The 17,420-nt window shown below is 45.7% G+C and overlaps 1 protein-coding gene and 1 long non-coding RNA gene across 3 annotated transcripts in view; one reads left to right on the top strand and one right to left on the bottom strand.

Annotated features, from left to right (window-relative positions):
* PTPN1 (protein tyrosine phosphatase non-receptor type 1) overlaps positions 1–17,074 on the bottom strand; it is a 62,545-nt gene extending 45,471 nt beyond the window's left edge. The window contains exon 1 of one of the 2 annotated variants that reach the window (XM_070589449.1): positions 16,832–17,074. In XM_070589449.1, the coding sequence (XP_070445550.1) occupies positions 16,832–16,894 (63 nt within the window). In that variant the 5' untranslated portion in view covers positions 16,895–17,074. Of the gene's footprint in view, positions 1–2,963; positions 3,054–16,831 lie in introns of those variants that run through there. The other variant, XM_008534745.2, reaches the window with a different exon arrangement.
* Positions 3,116–6,711, top strand: LOC103560574 (uncharacterized). The gene is made up of 3 exons (XR_011531172.1): positions 3,116–3,575; positions 3,845–4,250; positions 5,635–6,711. It is a non-coding gene; the product is annotated as an uncharacterized lncRNA (long non-coding RNA).
* Positions 17,075–17,420: the final 346 nt, after the last annotated feature.

Below are 17,420 nucleotides of genomic sequence, written 5' to 3'. Positions count from 1 at the left end.
CTCAACAAACACACATGCACACTACCCCACAGATGGAACCCATAATAGTTTTTACTCAGAAAACCACTATTACGTGTATCATTAAATATTACACATAGTAATCATTATCATATACAGTAACACTACGAAGAAACAGCATATCATATTAATAGGAATACTTCAGGTATACTGCAGATTAAATAGGTTCCACGGGAGGGCTTGGAAGCTAACCACCATTCATACACTGATTCTACAGAAAAACAGTTCAGAGTGCCAGACAACCAACTTGCAAGCTTTTGAGGCAGACACGTTTGTGCATTAGGGGACTGTCTGTACTTTCATGCCCGGTTACCATTTTGACATCACGTCAGCCAGAAAACTCCATCTAAACATTGTTCCTATGAACTGACCCGAATAAGATTTAAGGGGACACTATGGATAGTAACAAACTCTGAGTCCCACAAGCCAGGTATTCCATGGCACATAACACTGGCCATGGCCTTTACACGAAGCCCATCAATTTAAAAGGTCTATATGGGGATATTAGAAAACAAACAAGGGCCAGCCCAGTGGCACAGCGGTTAAGTTCATACGTTCCGCTTCTCGGCAGCCCGGGATTCGGCGGTTCAGGTCCTGGGTGTGGAGATGGCACCGCTTGGCGAGCACCATGCTGTGGTAGGCGTCCTACATATAAAGTAGAGGAAGATGGGCATGGATGTGAGCTCAGGGCCAGTCTTCCTCAGCAAAAAGAGGAGGATTGGCACTAGTTTGCTCAGGGCTAATCTTCCTCAAAACAAACAAACAAAGTCATGAACACAAAATTTTGCCACAAACTGACCCTGTTCTATATTACAGGCTATTGTAGTTAGTTTTTCAGCTGTTTATTAACATCTCTCCCCAGCTGCTTAAGCATGTGCTTGCGTCTATCATCCATCCTCTGTGACCAGCACTGGTAGATGACAGAAGTACCCATACACACAGAGGTGGAGAGCAACGCAGACAGATGAGACAGCAGAAGCAGCCGTTTACTGCCGGTCTGCAGTCAGCCACACGTCACGAGGTGCACAGGGAAAGAACCCACCGAGGTCGCTCACTGTCTACGGCCCACACCACACGCCCTGCATCCTTATAGGGAAGCAGCCTCAAGAGCCAACACGTGGGTAATTGCTAGTGGTGGCTGTGGTCGCCATGGTGGGAGAGGGCGGTGAGCAGGGGAAGGAAGGACAGGGAAAACAAGACAGAGTATGATTGTGGGTGGGGACTCAGAAACACACGGACTACAATACGGGGGCGGAATAAGTACGTCCGAACACAACGTCCTGCAACACAAATGCTCAGGCTTCCCACACAAAGCTGGCCATGTTCTCCAAGACTCCTGCCAGCAACCCTGTCTCTAAAGCTATTTCTACTCTGTTCTCAACTTTCTGCCTTGGGCCTTCAATCTTGTTAAAAGGCATTTTTATGTTTAAAAACTCAGTAAATAACACTGAGGATTCAGAATCTCTGCTCTGGCAGGAAAATGGAAGCAGGCGAGCACCACGGCCTAGCAGGAAACCTCTACTCTGTCTACGAGCAGTTACCTGGATGAAAGGCAATCCCAGGGCACCAGGGAGCAGCAGGACACTGGAGGGAAGGACAGAGACAGGAAGAAGGGGGTGTCCTTTGGGTCACAGGTCTGCTCTGTGACCACTTGAGCATGCTGGATCTCAGGTCATTTGAAAATCCTTGCCCCAAGTCATTTAGCCCGACGCTTTGTGTTTAAAATAGGTAACAGGAAAGTGCTCCACAAATTGTGAAACTAAGTGTTTTTATTCTTAATTCAATTATATTCATGTACAAATTCCAGTTTAAAAGACAGACCTAAAAAAAAAATCAAATACATTAAGAAGCCAAACCGACCCTAAATACCCTTTCTTCACCACACTAGACGTGCCCTTCTGCTCCGAGCCATAAAGCCAAGCTTGCCTAGGCAGGAACAAGACTTCTGACATTTATTTTCTTTCTTCTCTTCCTCTTCTCCATTCAAATACTACCACTCATTTCATAAGATCTGAAAGATGAGGCAAAAGTTGAGATCCACAAATAACAGAATAATCTTCAGGGTTGAACCAAGGATAATAGGTTAAGAAAAAAGTTAAAAACAATGATTTCGTTTCAGATGCAAATGCTTTACCTGCCCAGAATTTTTTTTGCTGTGAACTTTCTGGCAAGATCAAAATCTCAGGAAATGGCAAACAAATGAAACTCTAAAGGCAAATTACTTAGGAAAAAGGCTGTAACTTTAGAGACCCACACACGCTCTTCCTATTCTTGTCCGGTTCTTTAATAGAGGAGAGCAAACCAACCACAAAATCATATGCTAACAAGAGCTCTGCTTCCTGCAAGTTGACAACTCTCTGGATTTTAATAAATGCCTCTGTTTCCTGTCAGCACTGGTCAGTCCCAGCTACCAAACCTATGAAGTCTGAATGAGGGAGACTCTCCGCCCACTGACATCTCTCATACTTGGCCAGCGCGCTGGAACACTAGAGCTAATAAACCACAGGGAAATTGCCCCTCCAGAGTGGCATGGTCTGTGCACGGCACAAAGGCAGGACCAGCTGAGGAAGATAAGGACAGATTATAGATGAGACTTAGTTCCATCAAACTTATACACATATGCGTGTGTGTGTGTGTGTATATGCAGGATCAGGCCTACTGAAATGAGGTCCAACTACACGCAAGACACTGTGGGGGAGACATCAAGAACGACGCACGGTTCTCGCTCAGAAGGGGCTTCTAATGTCATGGGTGGGGCGAGGGGTATGCCACACATGGAAAATATAAAGGGTAACAGGGAAAACAAAGAGTGTGCTAAGCTGATGGTGGGTCAGGACCACGTGATTCACACAATCCCATAAACTCTATGCCTCCCTATCAACCAGTTTCCAATTCATGAACTTTCTGAACAGCACAGCTCATCCATTCATTCAGGAACTACTTACTGGGTACTTTCTAAATGCCAGGCACATGCTGGGTACAAAGATCCACAGGACTGAAACAAAGCAGCCCTGCCCCTCAGGAGACTCCACAGGTTCCTGGGCAACAGGTGAGTAACCTGGCAGTTACAGAACAATGGGTATGACGCCGCATAATCACACCAAGTGCCAGGAAAGGGGGAGCACAGGGGCTGCGGGAAGCCCTCTAGAAGGCACTAACTTGGCCCCGGGGAAGGGGAAATTAGAGAACGCATCCCCAAAGAGGATGCCTAAGACGTGAGTGGAAGGAAGAACAAGAATAAGCGAGGTAGAATGTTCTAGGCAGAGGAAACAGTATATGCAAAGGCTCTGTGAGAGACAGAGAGCATTACCATTTCAGGAACTAAAAGTATTCTGAAAGCTATACCAGAATACGTGCAAGAATAGGTATGTGCATGCTCTGAAGTCAAGGGCCATTACTGCTCCCTGTGTGAATAAATGAGACTCCAGGACAAAGATTGAGAGTCAGATGAAAGGAGCGGCGTAGGGAGACCCTTGAAGAACTCCTCCAGCAGAGGGACTGAGACGAAGCCCAAGAGTGAGAGCTAGGACTAGCCAGAGAAAGAGAAGATGTAAAAGGTAAGAAAAAAGAAAAAGAGAGCGTTATAGAAAGCAGAGTTAGAGAATAATCCAGAAGCAAAGAGAGGTCAACCATGTTAAATGGTGCAATGGATAAGGATGCAAAGAATCTGTTGGATTAGCAACAAGGAAGCTAAGAGTGACCGTGTCAAGAATTATTTTAGTGGCTTGGAAGGGAGGGGGCCCTAGCTTCCCTGGGCCGAGGAGTGACCGGGAGGTGAACAATGGACACAGTGACCTATTTATTTCAAACCTTTCCCCTGGAGAAGGAAGCGAGAGCGCTGCGGCGGGAGGCAGAGCTGCAGCTGGAGGAAGCCTGAGCACAGCTGAAGACAAAGCCGATCAGAGAGCAGGGGTCTCACCCCAAGTCTGCACTTCTGTACAGGAGGCCTTCTAGAGTCTCGCTAGCTCATTTCATCTGAAAAACAGCCGCCTCCTTCCCGCGGTATTCTGGCCACCGACCGGCCACAGCTCCGTGATTCTGCCGGGAGGCTGGGGAACTCCTGCTCCTTTACTCCACGCACCCACTCCTGCCCCGGACACTCCCCAGCGTCCATTCGGCGACATGTCAGTGACTCCAAAACACAACCAGAAGGAAGACAAAACCCACTCAATCATCCCTCTCACCACGAAAAGATAGTCAAAGCTTCTTTTATCCTACATTGTCATCCACTGGTAAGAAAAACTTCTCTCTTCAAATCTTAAAGCGACTACCAATCAACAATTATTTTTTAAAAAACCAAATCTAGGACTACTTCTATACATAATTTTCACAGCTAGAATTAGGAGGAGGAGAAAAGGGAAGATGTTTCATAACTGGAACGGTTTGTAGATATTTAATTCTGACTGCTTCTCTACGACAAGGAAAGAGTTTAGTAAATATGTGAATGGGAAACAGGCAGCAATCAGTAAATCATTCAGAATTACTCAAGATGATAATTTCTGTGTTTAAATTGAAGTAATCATAAAGTCTCAGAATTTGTAATCACATCCAAAGTGTAAAATGGCTAAAACTTAAAGCCTATCACTTCACCACTTAGCAGTCCGATAATTATCAGTAACTCATTTTACAAGGCACTTGACTTGAAAGAACCCCTCAAAGCTATCGTACCAAGAACTGCTAATAACAGAGCACACAGCGGAACAAGCCAGCCAACAGTGTTAAAAATATCCTTTAAATTCACAATGAATAAACGGGGCTTTTATTTTCAGAACGTCACCTGCAAATCAGGGGACTAGCCACATATTTTTAACTTATCCTTAGTGAGTCAGTCTTATACTTAAAGATTCTTTTAAAAAACCTTTACTTTGCATATTAAAATACATTATAATTCTGCCTTTTGGAAGGATGAAAGAGCATCTGCATATATACTTGGATAAGAGGAGTAAATCCCTTCAAACACGCCATCGATTCGCACAGTGAATGCACCCTCCCTGCCTACCAGGCGCAGCGCAGGGGCTGGAGCTCAGGGGCTACAAGTGGCGACCCAAACGCGTGGAAGACCCCACACAGAGATTTCACTGCCCACAGTGCAAGGTCAATGCCACGACGTCCCCTCCACTATGCCCCCCAATGAGAAGGGTTCGGAGGTCATCATCACGGTAACGGCAGAGGAAAGAGAAAAGAAGGGAGAGAGGAAAAAAATCTATCTATCTATCTATCTATCTATCGAGAGAGAATGCACATGAACTGTGTGTAGGGGCGGGAGGAGGAGGGTTAAGACCCAAGTTAAACAGCCTCCCATGCTTGCAGGCTCAGGTAACGCCCCACACGAACAGAGAAGGCAAGGGGGAGAGAGCTCGGAGGAGAGGTCCAGACAACACCCGGGGCTCGTGCCTGCTTGCCCTTGGAATCCCCATTTAGACACTACTTTTATAGACTCTCCTTCCCCGACAGCTCCTCCACCTGTTTCTCCTCCTCCCAATCTCAACTAGCTACCTCTTCCTGAGTGTTTTCACAGACAAAAAATTTCATATACAAAAAAGCATAAAATGGCTAATGCCATCATGTCACATGATTCAGGAGTGCTAAAATACTGAGCTGGTTTTGTCTTTTCAGGATTCAGCTTTGGCGGGAAAAGGTACAAAGCATAGAACAAAGACCTCGATTGTTTTACAATGGTAAACATCTTCCTTATCTACTGCTTGTTTTAATGTGTCATATACGACATACCTCTATGGAATAACAGATGTTCAAGAAGGATCAAAGAAAAAAGCATGTCTAACAACACAGCATGCACTTCTGTTGCTAAACAGGGATACAGACCTTTAACAACACACACTCTTTGTAACCTACACTTTATTTTTATTATGGCTATCATTTATTTCATCCCTTGATAGAGAGGATAAGGTAGAGAAACCATCTAGTCACGAGTTCAGACACATGACAAATGGTAGCATTCCTAACAAAGTCACAACACAAGTCATTAAAAACACCACTTCTTAGATTTCTCGGTGCAAGCATATTTGGGCAAGTCATTGTTTTTATCAAGTCCTAATTAGACCACCCAATTTAATTTCCAAGTTGGTCATCAAAAATAGTTCATGGAAATAACTGAACAGGGGACAAAAATACAGCCACACTCAGTTGCCTGAGGTGGAAAAAGATGGTGGCAGCTTCCAGCTTCCTCACATGGCCTAAGGGCGCTGAGGATGAAGAGGGGAGGGGAAGAGGGAAGGAAAGAAGTACCTGGCTCATTGTTTTCTCCTGGATTTTAATATCAGGGCACTCCCTCGGGCATTTTCACCCTAGACACCAGACTCTTCTCTCTGGCTAGTCTTCTCTTGCTTTGATTTTATCTAATGATAGTTCACCAACTACTTACAAGGTTAAGTATCTTTTTAAAATCATCTTAACTCTAATACTAATATCAAACTCCAAGAAAACACCCAGCTTGGAGTAGAGGCTGCAAACTCAAGTGCATCCAAGGGCTGGGGAGTTGACGGCAGCGAGGACAGTGTGACCTGTGGGGCTGTGTGTGGTGAACAAGGAGCACACGCGGGACTGGGGCTCCTCAGCTCAGCAGACCACTGCCAAGGCGGGCTCAGACAGTGTGATTTTCAGATTTTTCAGAAGCCCAGAAATCCAGATTTGTATGTAATTTCTCCTGATTTATAAATAATGACAAAAACTTAACCTCCTCTCTTTTTTTAAAAACATTGTGTGGACCAAGCAAAATATGACTGTGGGTGGCCAGTTTGTGAGGTAAGAGGTCAGAAAACTGGGTAAAGGTCAAATCTACAAACTCTCTCCTCCTATGCCCTCACAAATCAGGAGGCGAGCACGATTCTTTGTCCCTCTCTGCAGATGTGTGTCAGTGCGAGCACGGCCACAACGCTGTCATACAGTTGGATTCAGGACACGGGAGACCTCAGGCAGAGAAGAATACGAGGCTCTGACACCTAATTGTCCTCCTAAAACATTCCCTGCTGGTAGAGACCCCGTTACGGTGCATAACCAAGAGTAGTGCATGCAAGGCACTAGGCTCGGCGCCTGGGGCGCAGGACACAACGCCAGAAACATTAGCTGTGACTGGGTTTTATTATGAATGAGGGTAGAACATGGATCGGACTGTGTTGTTTCTCCCATGAATGGAGATTTTAGTCCAATTAGAAAACCCAATAATCCTCTTTAGACATGAGAAGAATTTCAAAGGAAACTGCATTCATCAACTTGGCACTCAGTAATTTTATAAAATAATCTGATTTATGCTCTCACAGGCTGCTTTATCATTTTTAAGGACATAATAATGGATTTTTAAAGTTTTAATTTGAGTTAATATGAAAACTTAAAGTTCTGTCTCCCTTTTAGATAAAGGGGATCACGGCATATAAACCTACCAAATCTAACACAAGTAGGGCACGAAGCCCCAATTTTTCTAGCAAAGGTGCCCCACTCTCCTGGCTCCTTGTGTGACCCTCTTTGTAGAATGTTAGGTCTGACCCACGCTGTGAGGCTATCTGGTCTAATCACTACGTTTTACAGATCCTGCATGTAACTCCTCCATTCCCATAATAGTCAAAGGCAGATTCAGAACCCAAACCCAGTGCTCTTTTCCCATTGCCTCTAAAGTCCCTGGAGGGATGTATGTTCAGGGTGGTTGGTGAAGGGTGGCTAGCAGGGCAGCCTGGGACTAAAGCTTTGAGGCAAACTGCTCTGTGTGAAACTAACCAATACTGGAGACAGACACAAGGCCCAGCCCTTAGGAGTAAAACACTCTATCAACTAAGGGGCAGGGTGGGTTTCCTAAACACAGCTAGTCAAAGCCTCACTTCCAGACATCTCAGAGTCGGTCACACTCTTTTAAAATCCTCTCAACTATGCCCTTTTAGCCCCTGGCCTGGAGCAAGATTTCCAAGCATTTATGAAAGAATCTAAATTACCTGTTGGAAAAGTAGAGACTGACTAAGCAAAGGAATCGATGATCTTAAAAGAACGTTACTATGCTTCAAACTGTCCAATTTCCAAAGTACTGAGAGAATATTTTTTGAAATGTAGCCAAGTATAGAATACAGATTGTGTCCTACATGCAAAATTTGTCTTTCTAGAAAGCATGTTTTAATGTCAAAGGATATAAAGCAAGCTGTGAACAGGAGACTAAAATTAGCTCAAACCACAAATAACCTAACATACTTATCACTTCCTTATGATCAACCTACAAAAATCAAACATTAAAGGCATTTACAAAACTAAAGGTGTGATGCCAATTTAATCCTTTAACTTGAGCTGTATCCTTCCTTCCTTCTAAACTGGACCTGGCATGTCAACATTACCAGAGAATGCCATTTTATTAATTTGAAGGCAAGTACAAGGGAAACCGTTAGAGCTAAGTTTTGCCCTGTAAATAAAACAGCATGAACCGCGCAGTTCTTAAGTGGTTAGAATGGTAACCACCTCCTCAAACTGAAGATAGGAAATTTTAGATGGACCCCACCCATCTCCAGCTGCATTTCACACTGAGCGCTAGGGACATACCAGCCTCCGACTTCAAACCAAAGCTTGCCTCCAACTCCAAAAGCCATTTATTTCCTACTTCCAAAAGCAAAATCTTTCAGTGAACAAAGTCCGTTGAGAAACACAAAAGCTTGCTGTCACCAAGTAATGGAACAAGTTGCAAAAGGAAGTTGACAAATAAGCGTTCATGACCAAAAGGTACTAGGTTTCTTCAACTTCAACTGCTTTTACAGTGGTTCTCTCTGCATGATGACGATGTTCTGATAAGTTTTCTAGGGAAATTCAAGCTCACAAAGGATGGAAACAAGTAGTTAAAATATAAAGATAAGTAAAGAACCTAGCAACTACCACTGTGCGCTCTTCCATGTGGTTACTCAAACTCTCAAAAGCATTCACATTAGCAAGGAGAAAAATGAGGGAAAGCAGCAAATCTGGGTACTGCGGTGTGAACAGACGAAATAAAATACTGCTCATGACGCTAATATTCCTAGGATATAATAAGAAAACTGTTAGTAGGACATGAAGGAATACTTAAAGAAGTTGGTATTTAAGTATCTTTCAGTACCTGATGTCCAGGTACTGAAAGAACCCATTAAAACCGAGCATCTCGGGGATGTAGATTCTCAAAGAATGTTCAAGAGATGTGGACCAGCTGCTCCTTAAGTGTGGCTAAATCACCCGGTGTACCGGGGATTGCTCCAGAAATGTGGCTTTGTGCCTGTAAACCTGATGTGGCTTAATTCAACTTCCTGCTCTTGCACATTCTGCTCCACCCCTTCACCCCACCTCTGAGGATGATCCGAAAGACCCTGGCACAGGGAGGTGGCACGCAGGCAGTGCTCTTAACTCTGAGACGCTGCTAAAATACAGTTCAAACCAGGGTCACAACAAAGCACGACGACGACAACAAAAAAACACAGAACAATATATCCTCCCCCTAAAAAAGACGAGAATATCTTCTCAGAGGCCCCTTCTCTCTGTGCAAAAGTGAGCCACACAAATATTTATTACCCAGGGAAAGCTCCCCTTGCAGAAGCAAACTACGCCCTGACTATCGGAACAGTGAAGCAGCACAAAATCTCAAAGCCATAAATACAACAGTGACAAATGTTTAACCATCAGAGGAATTTACAGCAATTTCTGGTATTATGCTAAATACAGCTTGCCTACTTGTTTTCTCGAGTGAAGTTATATTCAGAAGTGATTTCATCTACAGACATTTTTAAGTAACCCCCTGTTCTTAAGAGAACTCCAACTATTTGGAATAATTACTTGATGTTCTCTTTCCCTGTAAGCAATCCACAATAGTGTATAATTCTCTAAGTAATCAGTACTCATCAGAACACAAACTAGCGAAGCTGTTTGCTGGAACTTACTGTGGCAATTTTTAAATGAGGTTCTTCAAAAGGAAAAGATGCACCAATAAGAGAGCCATTAAGTAAGAGAAAAAAGTCAGGGTCCTGAGAAAACGTCTCATAACAGAGTAATGGAGACAACAAAGAGCTGTCCTTCTCTAATCACTAATAAATTAAATAAACACAATTTTGGACACATAGTTTTTGCTATGCTCATCTTATCTTTGCAAGTGGTGGTGCTCGCCCACAAAGGTTACAAACACAGCCAAGGCTTTTCCTTCTTCCTCTGTGAGAGAAAACACGCCTCGCTCAGTCTTTGGGAAGAAACCCCCGTGAGCAGGAGAGAAGGGCCCCAGGACACAAGCCCACCGGGGCCGAGGTGCACTTCAACAAGCAGTTAAGCCCCAGGACTCAGGATTTCCTGCACAGTCCTGGAATAAGAGGACTAGGGAATACAGAGTTTCCAGAGAAAATACAGACCCTAAGCATTACTTTGCTAACAAGCCACGTCTACGCTGTGGGTCCACACTGTACAAACAACTTCTTGAAGCACCAATTCCATCCAATTACCCACGGGCTATCCAGAAAATTTTACTGCCTTGGTAGAATCATAAGCATTCAGAACTGCAAAATGAATCATATCACAATTTTTTTTTTTAAAGACTGAAAATCCTTCATCACTAGTTATAATTTTGTCTGCAGTGTGACTCGTACCACACCCCAAAGGTCAACCGATTTGGGGGGCCAGACTTTTCTTTGGCTATTTATTTCAGGAAAAAAATCTTCCACGTGAAACGGTCTTGTTTCCAGTTTCCAGCCATGCAACATGTACAAACTGTCAGTAAGATACCCGCGATCACGTCAAGCTGCCTTGAAAAAGGAGAGGGCACCAGCCAGTGAACTCTGAAGCCCACGTCTACAAAGTAAAGCATTATTTCAAATACTGGAGACTTAGGTACTTTCTTCTCAAACACGGCAGCTGTGTAAACTATCACACTATTTAAATGAAGCTTAGGCCAGATGGAGGTTTCTTTCTAAAATTACAACATAAAGGGCAGCTACTCTTCATGTACCTAGCTGGGGTTGAATCTTTCGTAAATTCTCAAGAATCAGTTCCTCTATCTTTTACAGGAAAAACCACCCAATTGCTACTCAGAGAAAAACTGCAAGCATAACTCCTATGTCAGTGCTACTCACCTTCCCACAATACTGTATCAAAGGAACCCTACTTATTAAAAATGTTTAATTTTAGGAAATAAACTCTTAGGAAAAAAGACTCAATTCTTTTGAATCTTTAACTATACTCAGAAAACTCCTAAAAGTTTTTGAGCCTAACTGCACTCACTGACACCCACCACCTTACAAAACTGAGCAGCCACTGCAGTGTTGACAAGGATTACTTCGGGAACATCAGATTCTCTTGGGAGTACATTAAAGACTTACTACTGACGTGAACTTAGCAATCAGTTAGCCTAGGACCACTTTCACAAAGGAAGGACTGAAACCCAGGAAAGGAAGGGATCTCTTCAGCGTTGTTAGTAGTAAAGCTAAGACTAGAGAAAACACAAAAGATCCAACTACTCTCTCGGCCCAAAGGGTGTTCTGATCAAAGGCCAAAAATGTCTGCCTTCATCATTTATACTTTGAAAACAAATCACAGACTTTGTAAGGGTTGTTACTTTATGGAGAACCATATTTTGTATCCCACGATCAGAAAATGTTTACAGACCAACTACAAGCAAAGCCTTCTAGAAGGCATGTGAGAACAGGTCAAGAATGACGATAACAGAGTAATTCAATAATTCTTAGAGAACAGCGACATCACCTCCCAGTTTCCTATGAATTTCCCCTCAGGCCGAGTACAAATTGGCTGTTAAATTTAAAGTTCCCGAGAAACAACCGGTGGTATCAACTTGAACTGGGTCAGAACGCCAGCCTTTCTTCCAGGCCACCACAGCAGGCCATACTAGGTTCCCCATCAGGCCACGGCTCAAAATGCGCTGGTGTTCTCTGAGAGTGACCTCTGCTGCAGTACCAACGCAGCCGAATCGAATTGTTTCTATCATTCCTTCCCACCCAGAGTGGGAGCTGGGAACCATGTCTTGTTCGTCTTTATACTGTCAGGGCCTGGCAAAGTGCTGACAGCCAATTCAATCCCAACATTCTTACGTACTTGTGCCAGGTGTGGAGGACACCACGATGAATGAGAAAGATGGGAGAGCCGACCCCAACAGCTCGGACTCTGGAGAAGACAGATCTGGATGTAAAGAGACAGCTCCCGCGAGGCCAGGGCTTTAGAAGACATGAGCATGATGGGGTACAGAAACGCACAGGTGAGAGAGCAAAAATCTACAGGGGGAGGCTCACATTTGAGCTGGGAGGAGCAAGCCAGACTGAGGAGAAGGGCGGCCTGGAGAAGGCGTTGAACCAAGGCACAGAGAGATGAGTCCGGAGAACGGCGCGAGCGTGGCCAGAACAGAAGGTACACGGCAGGCACAGCTGGAACCTGGCTGCCATGCTGAGGAGTCTGGATCTCCCAGGTACTAGGACGGCGCTAGAAAGAGTCAAACAGGGGAGTGACAGGCTCAGGGCTGTTGTTAACAGAATCAGTCTAGCGATAACGTGAAGAACACACTGTGGGGGGAGAGGTGAACAGACTGTTGAGGGGCCATGTTAATACGCTACTGCTTTCACTCGTTTGTGCAGTGTGAAACTAGAAACGACAGCAGTATTATGCGAGCGTTACAAGCAAACTTTGAGAACCTAGACCACTGAGGGGTAGGCAGGATGCCACGGTGACCAAGCGATGCAATACGGTAGAGGGAACCAAGAACCAGTCAAAGTCCCCAGCACGCCTCGGTATTCAAAACAGGCACACCAAGCGACTGGTACCAAACTACATTGTCTCGGAAACAATGACCCAGCTAGACTTCCCATCTTCCTGAATATGGGCAGGATGAAGAAACAGGCCCAGCCTATTTGTCAGTATTAGTTGGTTACCATGAACCTATTAACATAAACACTGTAGGGAGGAACGCCAGCTTGGGCAAAACACATATGGGCCCAGAGAGGCTTCTGGGAAAAGCATATGCAATTAAAAGCACAGCAAAGGACAAAAATTGCCAAAAGAGTTCTGCAATCGAGAAGATCAGAAAACAGACAATTCAAAAAATGAAAAAAAAGGAAAGAAAGAAAATGAAAAGCCATAATTATGTCAGTTCACAGTGTGAAAAACTCCTACAGGAAATTTTAAAATTTATTTCTATCATGAAATTCAGCATATATTCAATTACATTACTCAATACTAGGTATTTTTATAGGTTTTGGGGAGCTAGTCATGCTAAGAAGCAAAATACAGTGGGGAGGCCATGGAGCCCAACGACAGATAACTGGCACGTGAAAATCATCTGTATTACCGTTATCCCCCAGCTGGCTTTGGTTTCCGTACTTCCAAAAGCATCAAAGTATTCCCATAAACAGGCCAGTCATGTCAAACACAGAATGATAGCAAAAAGTTCTTCCCTCCACTATTCTACTTGTGCTCCCAGTTAACTTAGGACGAGTCCTGACAATTACAAAGGTCTTTACACCATTTCCAAAGTGGTGGTCAGACACCTAAATTTAGTTCACTCAAACCAGGGCTGAAGCAGCACGTTTCCATCCGATGGGTCACTCAAGATGATCAGAACTTCCCAGTCTCTCCATGTCATTTCCGTTTGTCTTTTTTTTTTTTTTAAGAAAAGTGAGTCATAGTGTATAGATCTTTCTCTTCTGCACAACATCGTTTTTCTCTGAAGAGGATGGTATTTAAATAAACATCATTGGGAGGTTTTAATATTCATCTTCTTGGACTATAACATAAGCCGTATACAGCAGTGAGGAATTTGGGTGAACTATTGTTATAACATGGTTTTAACCTAGTCAGGCATTCAATCGTATTTCATAATGAAAGCAGCTATAAAAACAAACGTCAATTGGAAGAGTGGCCCATTTCACAAAGCCTGCCTCTAACATGGAATAAATCTTGCCTTCAAGTCACGAGCTATCGTTACAATCTCCTTTATCTGAAAACAATCAAATCATTCACAATGAAAAGCAGTGAACAGTGTCAGAGAATCAAAGAATTAGAGAGGAGAGAAAGAGCAAAACACCTGACCCCAAAACCTCAAACTACAAACAGAGGGCAGCTCCTCAAGCATTTTCATTCGTCGAGCCCTCTCTCCTCTCAGCCCAGCTGCGAAAACCAGTTCTCTCCCCTCTTTGGACAGCCAGACCAACTCAAACAGCGGCTCGCTGAACACTACTTCCCCTTTCGAACTAGACATATAAGTGACAAAAAACAATTTTTAAAGCCATCTATATATGCCATCAAAGCTGACTTCTTACAGATCTAAATGCTTCTTAGTATCTATGCTATTTATTAGCATTAACAATTAACGTTAAAACAATTAAGTTAGCTCACTTGATGAAATTGAGCCAGCATAGAATCTCTGAAACATTTGTTTCTAAGCTACCACCTTCCTCAGCATTCGAAACTCTCCTCCACCCTTTGATCTTTTCCCAGTTGTTTCCAAGTTTTTGCATCGTTTTGTCCTAGTTAGAAGTTAGTATTGTGAGAAATAACTGCACCGCCCTGTTTACAAAATGTTAAGCAAAAATTACATATTATTCTAATCACAACAGACTAGGCAAGCTCAAAATGACTTTGTATAAGGCTCCCCTCATTGTGACATGCTAAGAAATATTAATTTTTTTAACTGCCATTTTCTGCCAACCATAAACGCAGTTTCTTTGAGTTCTTGAAAAATAACATTTTTGGTAAATTGACACACTCCGGAAAACGTGCCACTTTAGACTTGAGGTCATTTGAACTCTACGTTTTTAAAAATGCCACAATTGCCCAATAAAGAGCCACTTTTAAACTCAAAAAGGAGAAGAGCTTCTGATTTCAATTTTAGAAAAGAAACATATCTGTATGGTAGAGGTGAGAAAGCCCATAGTGGACAATTCTCCAAGATCAAAAGAAACCACTTCCAGGAAGGTGGCAATCCATTAAGAAGCTGGGGAAATCTCAACATACAGCATACTGACTCCTGGGTTCAAATGTGAGAACAATGAGGGAAATTAATTGAAGACCAACAGGCTTCATGCTAGTGGCACGATTTGGCGAGTTTTAACAATGCTTGGGTGACAGGTCTACTCTGCTCTGAAACGGTAAGAAACGAAATTCAACCAAGAACGTCTTATAAATATGAATGTGTTGGCAACTCAGTTTCAGTATAAAAGACTTTCCCCAATGCCTCCTGGAGGCCCCCTCCACTTGTGACGGGGTATATCATAATGAACTCCAACAATCTGTTCATTTAAAGCCACTTTAGAGTCCACTGCATTACATTTGTCTACACATTCTCAAAGTCACTAGTGGAATTCATTCAATTAACTCAGAGACTAGACCCGGAAGACAAATTTTATATATTGATTGCTCATACTTATACAAATTACAGTGGCTATAAATAATAGTCTACCCGAAGTTAATATACATTACAGTCCAAGTAAAAAGAACCCTGTCAAATAAATCTCATGCAAATCCACATGAGACCAAGCCTGCCAAAAAAAGGCTTTTGTTAGTCAAGCATACCAAAGGACTGCTTAAAGCTTTTTTCCTTTTTAAGTGGAGCTCAAAATAGATTTTAACACTACCAGCTGATGGGTCTCACAATTTGCCTCTCGAGCCTATAAACTGCCTTCTCCCTTTACACAAGTAACAAAATCTCTCTATTCTGTAGATCGCTTATTTAAAATACCGAGTGTGGTTTTGGTTAATCTTCACAACCCCCGCAATGACATTTAATCGGGAGCACACATTTTCTTTAGAGGATTTAACTGTTTGTGAAAGCAGTTCTCTTCGTGTTTTTAATCTGATGTTGTAGAGACATGTGAGAAACCCTATCTTCCTAACTTTTTACTTACGAACCACCATAACCCACAGGGAGAGGACCGGAAAGACACAATCGTCTCAGCCACGACGGAAGGCTAAGATGCTCACCGGGAGAAGATACTATTTCAGAGAAGGCAAAAACGTCACCCTTCCCCGCTCCCTGCGGAAAGGGCAGTATCTGGGCCCCAGGGGAGCGGGTGCCGCAGGCCTCCGGGCTGGAAAGCTCCCTGGCCTGACATTCTCAGGGCCGCCGCTGCTCCCCTTCAGCTCGCGGAGCCAACGTCCCTTCCTCGGACAGCTCTTCCCCGACCCCCTCCTCCGAGGCAGCCCACCTTCCGTGCAGTCACTCTCCGCCCCACTGCGACGCCTCGTTGTCTTCACAGCACTTGTCACCACCTGAAATTACCCGCTTGCGTGTTTCACGGCCCTCTTCGACTCTAAGCTCCACGAGGGGCAGGAGTCTTGCCCGTCCTGTCCGGCAAACGTTACCTCCGGCGCCCAAGCCTGGCCCGGCCCGGATCAGGCAAGCCCATCCAGCTCCGCGAAATGAATGAACAGGAAGGGGGAAGGGGACTGTCATCCCCGGGACTCACGCACACAGACCGGGGGAGAGGAAACGTGCAGGAGGGAGGAGCGAGCAGCCCTTTCCCCCCGGGAGACAAAGGAAGAGAGGACGAGGTGGTCCAGCCTAGGAAAGGAAGCGGTGGGGGTGCTCCATCAGCCCCGAGGGACAAAGGGTGGGCGGGCGGACGGGGGCGCGGGGCGAGGGCGCCGACGGCCGGCCTCGGGGCCCGGGGGTCACCGCGCGCAGAATGCGAGCTCGGGGGCGGGGGGCTGCGAGGCCCGGGAGAGACGCGGGCCCGCCGGGGGACAAAGAGGGAGGCGGCCGGCGTCTGCCGCCGTCGGGTCGACCCCTCGCGCAGCCGGGCCGGGGCGGGGGCGGCCCGGAGGCAGGGCGGCCCGGGGTCTCGGGAGGCTGCCGCGGCCTAGGCGAGGGGCGCGCCCGCACCTGGTAAATGGCCGCCCAGCTCCCGGCCTTGTCGATCTGCTCGAACTCCTTTTCCATCTCCATGACGGGCCAGGGCGGCCGCCGCGCCTCCTCCTGGGCCCGCTGCGCCGTCCGCCGCTCCAGGCCGCGTCGCCCTCGCAGCCCCGAGCCCCACCGCGTCGCCGCTCCCGCCGCTACCGCCGCCCTAGACGCCGCTGCTTCTTCATGTCAACCGGCAGCCGGAAGTACGCACCGCGCTGCCACGGGCCCCGCCCCCCAAGCGGGAGGGCCAATCAGCGCTCGAGAATGGCGGCAAGAACTTCCGCGGGGCGGGGCCTAGGGGCGGTGCTTGCGGGGAAGGAGCCCGAGCCCCGCGAGAGCTCCGGCAGCGTGCGCTCCCTCCTCCGCGCCCGGCTCCCGGCTTGGGCGTGGCGCGCCGTTGCCTAGGCGACGCCCGGAGCCCCGCCCACGGCGCGTGTGTTCGCTCAGCCCCTGCGGAGCTCGGGTTCGAGCCTGGACGCGGCCGGTTGAGTCGCAGGGTGACCCTGAAGTGGTCCTGCGTCTTTCAGCAGCAGCAGCACGGCCCCGGCCTCAGGGCTCCGTGCCGGAG

The sequence above is a fragment of the Equus przewalskii genome, chromosome 21, assembly GCF_037783145.1.
Source record: "Equus przewalskii isolate Varuska chromosome 21, EquPr2, whole genome shotgun sequence".
NCBI lineage: Eukaryota > Metazoa > Chordata > Mammalia > Perissodactyla > Equidae > Equus > Equus przewalskii.
The sequence above is the reverse complement of the archived record's forward strand: the minus strand, read 5'-3'. Positions and strand labels throughout refer to the sequence as shown.